The following is a 13,663-nucleotide window of genomic DNA, read 5'->3' as shown; positions in this document are numbered from 1 at the left end:
TGAAGGTTATCACCTTATTTTTAAAATAGTGCTTGGAGAAAATAATCCTCTTGTGGTTTTAAGAAGTACTTAAAACCAAACAAAAATTTAAAACCTTTAAAGAAAACATTTTTAAAAATAGTAACAGTATTACTAATTTTGAAAAGACTGTTGATGTCACTGTGGTTTATTGGTAAATACAAAGTATAGGCTCTTTGCTTTTTTTTTTTTGCTATATATTTTTTTTAAAGCAAAGCCAAGGAGATTAGAAACCAAGTACACATATCCTCTTTAGAGTAGAAACATAAATTAGTTTTTAACAATTAGGCACTTAAAATGTAAATGTAAAATGGCATTTTTAGAAGTATAAACTACAGTTCCACTCCTAAATACCTCCTGAAATGTTTTTACGAACACAAAAGCACAAGCACTGAAAACATTTCTAAACAAAGATAATTTCCTCTTTAAAAAACAACAACAACAAACCTGAACACAAATCCCTCTCTATGAGAGACCAACAACTAAGGTATTAGGGAAAGGAGAAAAGAGCTTCTGAAATTTACATGTTTGATTAAAATATAAGCATTTAATAAAACTATTACAATAGCATACAGTATATATTATAATGAAAAATATGTCAGGAAAATAATGAATTCTAGACTTAAAATTTTACTTTACAACAAGGCACTTAACACATTGAAACAGTACAGTAAATTTCCGAAAGACTGCAACAGGCTACCTCTCACACCTTGTAATATTTCTTTTATGAATATACTGTAACATAACCGTACATTTTGCAGCATTAATCATTGCATAGGAGGTAAATTAAATAATGAATTCCAACTTGGCAACTAGATTAGCTTATGTTTACAGTTTTTTTTTCTTTTAAAGGACAGTTTTAAATAATTCCATAATAAAGAACTATTCTCATTCATGATTCATTTAGAACACAGCATAGTTAGATTAATGAGTAATAAATCAGAACTTATAAGGTGTGTATCTGTATAAAAACTTATCTTTGGGTACCTTTGACATGATTTTCAGTGTTTAGGTATTGAAGTCAAGAGCACTTCTTAATAGAATATTTTTAGCAAGTAAGTCAAAGGAGTTAAATTATTGCAACACAATGACATTAAAAAAAAAAAATACCAGAAACCTTTATACAAATAGGAAAGCCTTCAACACATGGCATATTACTTAAAATATGCTCGATTTAAAACTTGTAAACTCATTATCAAGAAATTCCTTCTCACACTTCCTTGCAGTACAGAAGTGAGTATGTTAAGACCGGCTTAAATTTTTAAGAAGTTTTACAGTGCAAAACAAAAACGACAAATAAAAAGGAAATGCTTAAATATTGAAGAAACAAGATGTGAACTTTTAATTTAAAAAGCTGCATGAGCTTTAGCATGTAAAAAAAATACAAATACAAAATAAGAAAGACTGCCAACCTGTGTTTCAAAGTAAACAAAGTATAGGTAGTTATAAAGGGAGACATTAATGATTGTGATAATGAGAGGTAAAATGGTCTGCAAATTTTCTTTGATCGAATGGATAAAGGATTAGAATTGTAACTTCCTGGGATCTAAGCACATTTTCCCTTTGGGAAAGGTTTAAAGGACCTTTAAAATAATCCCTTTTGCATGATGCTTTCAGATTATTGGCAAAAACAAAACAAAAAAACAACAACCAAACCAATGCCTTTTAAAAACTTGAAAATATACTTAAAAAAGTGGCAAGTTTGCGTTCCAAGTCATATAACATAATTCCACTAGGGGGCACTGCTATACAGCAAAGAACCTTAGGCAAGGTCCTCATTACCCTAGACCGGGGCCCGGGCTCGCTCAAAACAGCCTTCCTTCCTCAGCACAACTTATTTCCCAAGATGCCAGTAAATTAAATAACAAATTTAAAATCACTCTGGGTGGAATCAGGAGCAATGCTTTATTTTCAGAGCTGTGGAGGAGCTCAAAAAATAGAATCTGAGAGGAACCCATTTCCATTTGAAAGAATTTAGAAAAAATATGCCTAATTTATGGGAATCCTGTTATAGATATCGCACAGGACTCAATTCCAAGAAAAGCTTCAAACAGGAGCACTGGTTTACAAAAAAAAAAAGATAGTGGATAAGATCTCGTATCATAATTAGCAAGGAAAAGGAGCTCCTAAAATTCACTATTTCAAAGGCAAGATCATAATTGTTTTAAGTTTTCTATCCCAAAGGGGCATGTTAGGTTAAGCCTCAAGTTTGCTTTGGTAAATGTAAATGAGTTTCTCTATTTCTTTTATTTTCCCATCTTGAAACTTTGGTGTTTTCCCTCCTTTTCAAATCACATGTTTCCTCTGTGTCTATTAGACACCTGTGACACATACATGTAAGGAACACGTGAGCAATAATAGTGTCTCCACACGTGAGGTCAGAGAGGTTTTTAGTTCTTTAAAAGGTGATGGTATTTTTTAAAAAACTGCATCACTTGACTAAAATGCAAGGTTTACTGTTTCAAGGGTCTCCAACAATCAACACACCATGATTTTTAAATCTTAAATACTTTTCCTTATTTAAGTTGAAGAAAATTAGGTTATCCAAGACACTGCTGAATAAGGCTCTCAGGTCTATCAGGTTATGAATTAGATGCTCAAGGAATATGCCAACGTCAGGAGCACAAAACCCAGGCTTCCGTGTCAGATGCTTTTCCTCATAATCGGACAGCAGGAATTGAAACTCAGTGTTTTCAAGCACAACACCTTAAATGTCACAAGTGTCAATATTTAGCAAAAGAAAGACAAAATTCTGGCTTAAGCACATCTGGTAAACTATAGATCTATTTCTTATTGGTTTATTTAATAACAAATACCAGAAAACTACTTGCATTTCAAAGTCTGCCAAGGATATTCAGGATTTCCATTCTCATTTTAAATAACTGGATGAAGAATGTCTTTTTTCCTGCCTTTGAATTCAACTACCTTTCCTTTAGTGATTCTTCTGTTACTCAGAGAAAGAGCCATTCTGAATACAGACACAGAATTTTAGCACCAAAAATAATGACCCTTCTGAAAAGATTTGTATTGTGCTTCTCTCAAGCAATCTGAAGGTCAATTTTGTGTACCAAATCAAAGCAAACTAGTTTATAATGACAAATTCAGGGGTATTTTTCATTCTTAAATGGAGGGAAATTTTCACCTTTTTTGCCTTCAATATAAATGTAACTGCCCCCTTCTACCTCATGGGCCTGTCTTCTGACCTAGGGTTGATGATTCTGTAACCATAAATCTCATTTTAGAGTTACTAGAAGGCTCAAGAAATTAACCAACTCTGACAGCATTAATCTGATCTGATTTTTAAAAATCCATCTTCTTTTTGCATCACCTCAAAGAACTTTAGAAACGATGCTCCCCCTTTACTGGGTCGCTGTCACTGTCTAACAGACTGATTCCAACAGGAGAGGAAAATGCAGCACCGTGGTGTAATTTCACGATCAAAGTAAAATTACTCAGTTGTGGCATATGTCCTTAGGACCCATTTATAAGAAGCTGAGTCTCTTGCTAAAAGGCAAGGATACATTACACTTTTAGACTCCGTCTTGGTTTTTCCATAAAGTACAATGTAACTAGGAAGAAAGAGTTTCCAGTGAAACATGACCAACTGCATCTCTGAGTTCCGATTAGCCGATTTAGCCGCTCTAAAACAGATCTCACACAGGGTAGGACGGGAGAGAAACGCAGGCTTGTCCCCCAAGTGGCACGAGCATCCATTCACATACATGCGTGTTTTCAGCCTGTGCTGGAGCAGCTACCTGCCCTAGGGGGCGGGGGCGGGGCACAGATGCAAATTTACCCGGCAGAGAGCAGATGAATGTATACACAAGGACCACCTGTTTAACAGAAATAGCTCCATGTTTCCTCTGTATCTGTCCTAGAGATTTTAAAGTGAAATATTTACACACGCATAAAATCTGTGAGATGTGTCAAATACTTCCATATTGGATCATCTTTCCTTTTTTTTTTTTTTAAGAAAATTATCAGTTTAAAAAAAAAAAAGTAGAAGTGATACATAGTGCAGTGGGTGGTAGCAACAGGTGCACATTCCCAGACCTGACCCTGACCTTCCCCGTGACAAGGTGGAAACAAAGTTCACCTCAAGTTTACTTACAACCAATAGATCTCCCCCTCATTAATAAGCCTAATGCTAAAACCACTCTCAACATTAGGTTATTCTATTTACACAGTAGCTGTATATATCCAGATATTTTATTTAAAACATTAACAAATTCTTCTGATGTTGGAGGGAAAAAAAATCCTGAAGAAATTCTGTAGAGGGCTTTAGTGGATAAAGAATAAGGAGAAGGAATAGTAGGTTCTTTGGCACCTCTTTAACAAGCTCATTAGTAAAATCCCAGTTTGGGGGCTTGTCACCAATGAATGAAGAGCTGCAGGAGCATATACCTTTCTCAGGATGAATAAAAAAACAGTCAAAGGGTAATACTTCATTCATCTTTCTACTCATTTACACGAAATTTGGTCCACTTCTTCATTTACCAGTCAGGTCTTCTAAAATAAAAACCCAAAACTATACCTTTGGTTACAGCGTTAACTCTTTTGGTATAAGAGCTGATGCCTTTGTTTTGCTCCTCAGGTAGATTTCTCATTATCTTCACCGATCTTCTGAACCCGTGAATACTTTTTGCATGAAGATTTAAAGCAGCCAGGGGGCCAGGAGAGTGGCCAGGAGAAGCAGCAAGGAATTGAGCCTTGTACGTTTTTCTCGAAAAAATAAAAGATGGGGAACCACCATGCTCGAGACAAGAAATTCGTCTGTGAAGAGACCTTCAAGTTCTGTAAAAAGTAGAAAAATAAAAAGGAAAATGAGACCTATTTTTCATGATTTGCATCCTATTTTTTTCTTAATTATCATTCATTGTACCATAACAGAGAAAGCAGCAGAATCAGAATCACAAGGCAGTAATTGTCTTTGTTTTTTTTTTTTTTTAAAGAATTTATTTGTCAGAGAGAGAGAGAGAGAGAGAGAGAGAGAGAGAGATAGCGCATAAGCAGGGGGAGTGGCAGGCAGAGGGGGAAGCAGACTCCCCGCCGGGCAGGGAGTCCAACGCGGGGCTCCATCCCAGGACCCTGGGATCATGACCTGAGCCGAAGGCAGGCGCTTAACCAACTGAGCCACCCAGGCAGTATTTGTCTTTGTGCCTTTTCCCTGATCCTGACATATTTCTGGTCCCAGGCTCCTTCCCCCTTTCCATCTCATGCAAATTCTTCTGCATGCAATCCCAGTAAGAGACTCAGGAGTGGATGTGTGAGTTGTCCAGGAGGGACAGTGCTCAGGATGCATAAGCAGGTGGATCGAGGCCTAGGAAGATGGAAGAGTGAAAGGTGAACTCACAGGGTGGAACAGATTTAAGGTGAAAAGTGAAGGTTTTGGGTTGATGGTGTCAGGAGATACCCAGATGGAAGTGTAAGAAGGAAGGAAGGTGGAAATGGGAGTCTACAAAATGGGAAGGAGAGCCACAGACACAAAATAACCCATAGAAAAGGCATCTATCAGTGGATAGCCCTAGACGAGAGTTGGATTTAGACCCTTTGGGAATGACATGTGCTCACAAATTCTACGCATCAGACAATATGGCGGGACCACCCAAAGAGAAATCCTCCTACACGGACTCACTCTCTGACACCAGGCACACACACCTAGACTAGGGAAACACAGAGAAGGGGAGGAACCATCCCATCTTGGGATGACAGGAAGACAGCAGGAGCTAGGAAGGCTTCCCAGAAGATGTGGCCTTTGAGTTAGCTCTTTCCACATGAGCAGCAGAAGCAAAGAAAAGGTCGCCTGGGGACAGAAGGCAGCAGTAACAAATAAGGAAGTATAAGAAGGGAAGCCAGAGAGCACAGTAGCACCAAAAGATGTACCAAATCCAGGAATCCACGGACTACTTATTTTGCGTGAAGTTTAACAATAATTGCTGTCTTCGCAAAATTAGGTTCTCTGAGGGCAGGGAGCAGGGCCTACTGAGCTGCGCCACAATGCTTCTATAGAGAAGGTTACCGTATTTTAAGTTAGCATTTATACTTCTTCAGTTCTGGTATCGATGAGTCAAATTAGGAAAACACTATGCTCTATAATTACACCGCCCTTTTATCCTTAAATGTCATCTATATTTGTGACACGATTTATTTGAAGAGGCAGTCACGGGGATATGTTTCAGTGAACTGACCCAGACCCCACATGTGAGTGGGGACAGTGGGCATTCCCACTAAAGCTATCTGAAACCCCGCTGTATGAAAAAAGGGCCACTGCATTGCAAGAAAAGAAATTATCCGGGGATGGCTTCCCTGTTCTCACCTTTTCATTGGCCATTGAATGGTACCACCAAAACAGCCGTGTTGTAATATAATAAGCAATGATCACATCGACGGTATAGTGTTCGTGCGCTACAAGAATGCAGATGATCCCAGCGGCACTCAGTAGCCAGCAGATTAAATGATACCACCAGAAGTGACGAGGTGAATCTAGACAGCAGAAAAAGTATAGAGTTAATAAGATTCCCAGAGACGAATTCAGTGATTACAGTCTACACTAACGACCTTAAGTAGAATAATCTAAGATCAGGAAGGCACCGGAAGAAGAAAACAGATTAACCCCCAATGAGTCACCGTCAGCCGCCCAGGATTTGCTCCGTAGGAAGGGAGCGGAAAGTGGACCACTGGTAGCAGGTCTGATAGTCATTCCCTGGGGAACAGTCATTGTCTAGCCATCCTAGACCTCGCCTACTGCTAAGCCACTCGGTAAGGAAGAGAACAGAATTGTTTATTAGGTTGGCTGGAATTGGCTCATACTGGCTCACAGAAGGATCCCACTGGAAAGAAAAGCGGTAGGGGTCAAAAGCAAGGGTAGTTGTCAAGGAAAACGTGGGGGAAAATGAGAAAGCAAGAGTCATCTCAGGTCTTACATAAACTTACTCTGATTTCTCCAGGGGGAGAAAAACAGCCTTGCGGCTAGCAATATTTTGCTTCTCAGCAGTTTTATACTGTTATTGCTAATGGTAACTATAAATGCTCCCTATATAAAGCTTAGGATTCTGGCTCATTCACTTGTGGATTTTAGCCTTCCTACTGAGGCCACCAAGAAGGTCATCATATTGATCGGCTGTAAGAGAGAACAAGAGCACTCATCAGGTGAAACAGGATCGTGCACGCCACAGCTTGCCCACACAGGTGCTGATGATGCAGGTATAGATGCAACCTCTGGTTCATTGCCGATAGCTTTCTCTTTTCTTTTTCTTTAATAGCTTTTTCCTTTTTTTCTATTTTAAAGCCTTATTAGCTCACAAAGTTAATACTCTCACAAACCGATTTATTTTCTATTTGCCTGTGTTTATCTTCATAGTGATATTTATTTCTAAGTGCAGAACCATGGTAGAGAGTAAAAGGATCCATCTCCAGAAGTTTAGAGGAAACACCAAATCAGGTATCACTCAAATGAAAAATAGTTTTTGGTGAAATAGCTGTTGCTCTTTTGGTCCCAAGCGGAACAGTAAGATACCAAGCCTGCATTTGCATTTGGAAGTCTGACTTTTCCATTTTGAATGTGCTCCTTGTTCCTTCTCAGTTGGCTCATCCTGCCACTAAGTTCTAGCAGACAAGTGACGGACTCCTAGAATTTTAAAGCGGGAAGAGGCCTTACCCTTTACAGCTTGGGTGGCCAGATCCAGGCCCCACAACTGTTCTGTTAGGCGGAGAATACTCAAAATTGAGCCAACATTTAGACATCTGGAGAGTTCACTAAATATGCATTCTGCAGAACCACAGACTCCACCCTTCCCTGAAGTCTCACACCAACCCAACTACCTCTGCTGATAGGTCCCCTGATATTTATTACCTTAGATAAGTTAAAACTGTTTGGGCAAACCAGAACCATTTTGTATTTGTTTATCCACAAGAAGCAAAGCTGAAGCAGACAAGGAGTAAAGAGGCGGGCCGAATGGTCATTTTACTACTTGTGGAACTGAAAATGAAGTTTTAGGAATGGCTGGAAATTCTAACACTGCTCTTCCACAAAAATGTATTCCCAGGTATGCTACCACATTGGGACTACTGCACACTAACTGAGCATAGTGGCTGACCCAAAGCAAAGATTTAATAGAAATTATTTTGAAATAGAAATGGGAAAATGGTAACCCCTTCCTGCTTTCCCATCCTACCACAGGGAGAACATCAAGCTAAAAGATAATGATACAAATATTAATCCAATCCACTTGTCCGTGTGGGCTCCTAGCCCTAGCTGCCATTGAATAATCATACAGACAATGGACTTTCTGTGGTAACAAGGTTAAAAAAGAAAGAAAAGAAATAGAAAGCAAGAAAGAAAAATTTCCCCCTCTCCTAGCAAGACATTTGGTTCTAACTACTAGACTGACCTCCTTGGGCTAATTTTGTAAGGAACCTAGGCCCCAGTGATAAAATTTGCACAACAGTGGAAAGCCCACAAAAAACGGTCCTGGTCTCATGTTTTCATCTGTTCTCTTGACAACATTCAAATCTACTCATGACAACCAAGCAAACAAGGAAAGAGACCAACTAGATCAAAAGGCAGGAAAACAAAAAATATAGGAAAGATGCATCTAATTCTAGAAGCATTCTGCTCAAAAAAGCCATTGGAAGCACTGCTTACTCAGAACAATAACACATGGTATCATTTAGAAGGTGATGGTTTTTCCTAATTGCACAGGAAACGAGCACAAACATGGAATGCTCTGTTTATGTACAGAACTGACTCTACAGCAGGGTCCGTATTAAGCATTACAGATTTGCCATTTCATTTCTCACCAAAAATTAGAAAAAGCAGAATATAATTCTTTCCCTGCTGTATGTAAACTTAATACAGTTTTAAAAACCTCAAGCCAAAATCATGCCGTGGGAAGCAAATCTCTCTACATACTGCAGAGCCTTCATTAAAGCATAAAAATAATCACAAGTTGCCTTGCTATTGCTCTGAAGTAAAAGAAAGAACAATAATGAGCAATAGACCCAGACTGTTCCTTAGCAATTTTATAAGATCAGACAACTTGGATTCCCAAATATTCTAAACAGAGCCAAGAAATTAATAGCATAACCTCTGGAGTCAGCCTGCTTGAGTGTGAATACCCCATCTTCCAATTACCAACTGGGGACCGTGGGAAGTCATTCTATGTTTAAATTTCCTCCCTGAAAAATGGGGAAAACAGTGCTTCTCTCTTGGGGTGGCTGCAGGATTAAATGAGTTATTTTGCATCAACGGCTTAGAACAGTGCCTGGCACAGAGTATTACGACTTTTTGCTATTGCTGTTAACAACCCTTGGTCTTCGGTTATTTTATAAAATTGACCTTCAGTTTCCTGGGGTGATTCTCTTCATTACTTTGAATCCACAATGGCTTTGCTCCAACATGCAACGCCTCCCCACCCTCAACTTCACCTTTTTCTATAAATTTCTTAATGATTTTCAGATTAGAGAGAAGCTTCTACAACTCAAGTACACCTCTGCACTGGAAAATAATTGATCTTACACACAGGTGGAACTTTTTCCAACAAAAGTTAGAGTCAGAATCATAAACAGCACAGATCACTCTATTGGCTCATCAGAACCAATAACTAGGTATTGGAAATGTAGTGACTGACATTTAAGGAAGAGACAACCCCCTGATATTGGTGCAGAAATAGACTCAGGTTTCTTCCCATTACCACCTCCCACAGTGTGAGGCTGAGGGCAGAAATAAGGGGAAACGTCCAGAACACCCTCTGCCGTAAAAAAGTCGGGTATGATGAAGTCTGTGCACTTAACACACTACTCTCTGTACCAAGTGTGTGTGTGTGTGCGCGCAACCGCGCGTGCGTGTGTGCGTGCATGTGGCACTTACAAAGGAAACAACTCGGAAGCTACACAATTCTTACCAAAAAAAAAGACTTCAGTTCATCTACTGTAAAGAGCCTCAACTCTTTGTCATAATACTCTCAAAGCAGAACTTAAACCTAAAACCCCAGGAAACCCAAGGGACAAGAACTCACTTAGGCACCCCGGACAGATAAACTCTGACATCCACACTGCCATCTGCCAGTAAACTTGTTTGAATTAATGACAGGCCAAGAGAGGGTGGAAGAAGCAGGACATCAGAGGGGGAGGCGTCCTTCTGCTGGTCTTTGCTAAAAGACCTCTTTACAATGCCGAGTAGGTGAAGAAAGTTGAGATAAGGCTCTAAGAAACACTGTGGAGTGTTCTGGAACTAAAGGGGAAGGTTAACCTGACCAGCATTGCAACAATGAAGGAGAAAGTATCACTCGCTTTGAAAGGACTTTGAGATGATGGGCCTAATTAAAACAAACCTCAGAAATCTACAACAAGGGGATCTGCCAGGCAACTAAAATACAGATCCCACAATGAAGGAGACATTATACGAGCCATGAAAGCTGACAGGACACACAAGGATTTTGTATAATGGGAATTCACTGTATAAATATGGAAAGATACATCACATTCTTGCCTCCATGTTGTTTTGTACAAAGAAATGATCAATACTGGCAAAATGTTCCTTGAAGATGCCTACTGAATCATAGAAGTCGGCTGGAAAATGGTGAAATTGGAATGGGACAAGAAAACATCTAAAAAAGGGGAAAACATTAAATTATTTGGAATGATGGAAGTTCCATACAATGGAAGTTTCACTCATAAGTCATTTACATTTGGCTTTCCAGTGCATGGATTCTGTTTGCAATAAATTTAACACTGTGTTCTTCTTAGTTGCAACACTAAAATAGCTTTTCATACCTAGAGAAGAGGCGGGAGAGAGACATTGTGGAGGCATGCTAAATGTTAGAGAATCCAGGGTCAAGTTTTAAGCCTCCAGTGTCCAAATCACATAGGACTAGTTGAAATGATTTAAACACACACACACACACACACACACACACACACACACACACACACACACACACACACACACACACACACACACACACACACACACACCTGTCTCTTTCATAGCTATCAATCCCAATGGAATAAGGGTTCCCATCAATTTCTGGCCTTAGGGATCCCTCCCACCACAGTAGTCAACAGAGTGGGAAGGAGTTATACTCACATTCTTTGATGAACAAATAAGTAAGTGTCAGCACAACGGTGTGACCGCTGAAGAGGAAGTCTCCACACAAGATATGGGATCCAGTTATGGACAATCCACCACCAGAAATCAATCGCAGAATCCGTTGTATTTTTGCCTGAGAGTCTCCGTTGAGCTGAAAGACACAAGATCAGGAAGAAAATTTACAAGCCGATAAAATCACACTTCAGCCTAATTTGTGTGATACTTAGAAAGCTTACCAGGTTGTGCTTTTTCCCTTTTAACTTAATAAGCCAAAAAGAAGCCAAGGGGGGAAGCTCCTCCAATTAGGTTTTATTCGTTGTACCGGCGAGTTTTAGTGGCACATTTTAAATTATTCAGTATGTTACTAATAATATGTTTTGGTGGTGGTGTGTCCTTGGGCAAAGCTTTTAAAAAATATTAATAACCAATGACTTCACCACAGCTATGCACTAAAAAGATCAAAGCTACTTTCTTTCCTCTTTGTAGGGGGAAGTCAGGGTTTTGGATGGTTAATATTTGATTCAGCTGAATACCACATTACTAATATTCTAAAGTGTATTCGGGGACTTTTGTGTTAAGTGGGCAGCCTAAAGTGTGCAAAGAGCTGTGTTAATATCTGATCAAGACATTTACAGTTAAGAAGGGAGCTGCAACACATTACATAATTTAAATAGGTTTGCAAATGATAGATTAGAGATGTATTGACAGCTTTTAAAAATGAGTAGCTCTGATCAGGAAAAACATCCTCCAAGGAAATAATCTGTGTGCTGTTGCAGAGGGCAAGAGTGCTCCCTTGGACAGTGGTGTAGAAGTCCCTAGAAGCCACCATGATGACATAGGAAACAATGATGGGCTAGGACAGGAGTTTGACCCAATAGTCAAAAGTTTATATCCCATTAAAACTGAAGCAAATAGTCAGGAGTAGTAGACTGAGTGGGTCAAAATGGTAGGCATGGAAAATTGGAATACTGAAATGCTCAAGAGCCAGATAAAGAGTTTCAGAACAATCTAGTATCAGGTGAACAGGCTTAGAAAAATCAAGGAATGATCCTCAGAAATATATTCAAGTAATAGTACACATGAGAAGAGAAATACAGAAGGACCACTAATGACTAGGCATTTGGGACCTAGGGGGCCAGGTCTAGGACATGCTGCCTTTTGTAACTCAATGATGATCCTTTCGGGCAACTAGGCCCTGAAGCATGGCCAGTCCAGCCTTGATGATGGCTAAACAGGTGATGAAGACAGGCAGTATCCTGCCCAAGTGGATGCCAGGGGGTAAAGGAGGGTAGGATGCGTACAGGTAGATGGGAGGATGGTCTGGGAGTAGAGAAATTCAGTTAGCCCCTAAAGCAAGTGGAAAACCATCCTATCCAGTACAACAGGAATCCGGGCAGGATTCCTTGCCTAAAACATCACTATTGGGACCTTAGAACCTTCCTGATTAAAAAAAGAATTCATAAGGATCTAGAAAGTTCTCTGTTATTCAGATGACCCATGTAAAAAGGCAAACACACCATGATTGGTTGATAGTTGAGAATAAGGCTCTGCAAGAGAAAATGCCATAAACTGGGATTAGAGGGCAAGGTGAGAAGTAACTTTCTTCAAAAGTTTGCTTAGGGCAAGCCCAGGTGGCAAAACCAGAACACAAATATTTTATCAAGACTTGATAGTCCTTGGGGCACCTGGGTGGCTCAAACGGCTAAGCGTTTGCCTTCGGCTCAGGTTGTGATCTCAGGGTGCTGGGATCGAGTCCCATATCTGGCTCCCCGATCAGTGAGGTGTCTGCTTCTCCCTCTCCCTCTGCTGCTCCCATCTGCTCTGGCTCTCTCTCTCTCTCAAATGAATACATAAAACCTTAAAAAAAAAAAAAAAAAGACTTGATAGTCCTTAAACCAACATGCCAAGTAACAGGTGATCCTGCCTTGAAAAGAGAGGATCTAGAAGGCAGCAAAGGATCCATACTGGGGAAGGTTAAGTACTGCTAACAAAGTTGCAGGACTCATTTCAGGGGCACCTCAGGAAAGGTGTGTTGCATACTACATGAAATAATGTGATACACCCTTGATGTGGAAGATAAAACTCTAGCTGTGTTCTTTGTCAGATCAATCACAGTCTTTCAGGAACTTATCACGTGGTTGGCACAAACAACTGTTAACACTGAGATCAAATTAAAAAGTACATATGCTGCCCAACCACTGTGTTTACAGTTTAAAAAGGACATGTTATTCATTTCAAAACCCTAACATATTTTTTTAATCTGTTCGCCTATCCCAACTCAGTACTCTAATTTCCTAAGGGCAGAAACCCTTAAAGTCATCAGTCCCTTGACCCAGGATTAGATGGACCCAAAGGTCTAAGCAGACCAGGAGCCGAACTATTGCCACACATTGTCTTCTCCCCTCTTCCTTTCAGCAGCGAGGGTGAATGGAGATTTCTGATAGCCCTGGATTCATTATGCCTTTACAGAACAGAGAAAGCACGCTCTCTTCTTGCTCTGTCTTTCCACAGTTCTTAATTCCTTGATCCTGTCATTGCTATTCTAGATGTCAATTC

At 39.7% G+C, this 13,663-nt stretch overlaps 1 protein-coding gene across 9 annotated transcripts in view; it reads right to left on the bottom strand.

The window, feature by feature from the left end:
• Positions 1-545: 545 nt before the first annotated feature.
• Positions 546-13,663, bottom strand: part of SGMS2 (sphingomyelin synthase 2) — an 83,965-nt gene continuing 70,847 nt past the window's right edge. For all 9 annotated transcript variants that reach the window (XM_027598137.2, XM_027598136.2, XM_027598132.2 and 6 more), the window contains exons 4-6: positions 11,105-11,258; positions 6,335-6,501; positions 546-4,812 (exon numbers count right to left, since the gene is read on the bottom strand). In XM_027598137.2, coding sequence (XP_027453938.1) covers positions 4,609-4,812; positions 6,335-6,501; positions 11,105-11,258 — 525 coding nt within the window. In that variant the 3' untranslated portion in view covers positions 546-4,608. The remainder of the gene's footprint in view (positions 4,813-6,334; positions 6,502-11,104; positions 11,259-13,663) is intronic.

The sequence above is a fragment of the Zalophus californianus genome, chromosome 2 (assembly GCF_009762305.2).
Source record: "Zalophus californianus isolate mZalCal1 chromosome 2, mZalCal1.pri.v2, whole genome shotgun sequence".
Taxonomy (NCBI): Eukaryota; Metazoa; Chordata; class Mammalia; order Carnivora; family Otariidae; genus Zalophus; species Zalophus californianus.
This window is presented reverse-complemented; position numbering and strand designations above follow the sequence as displayed.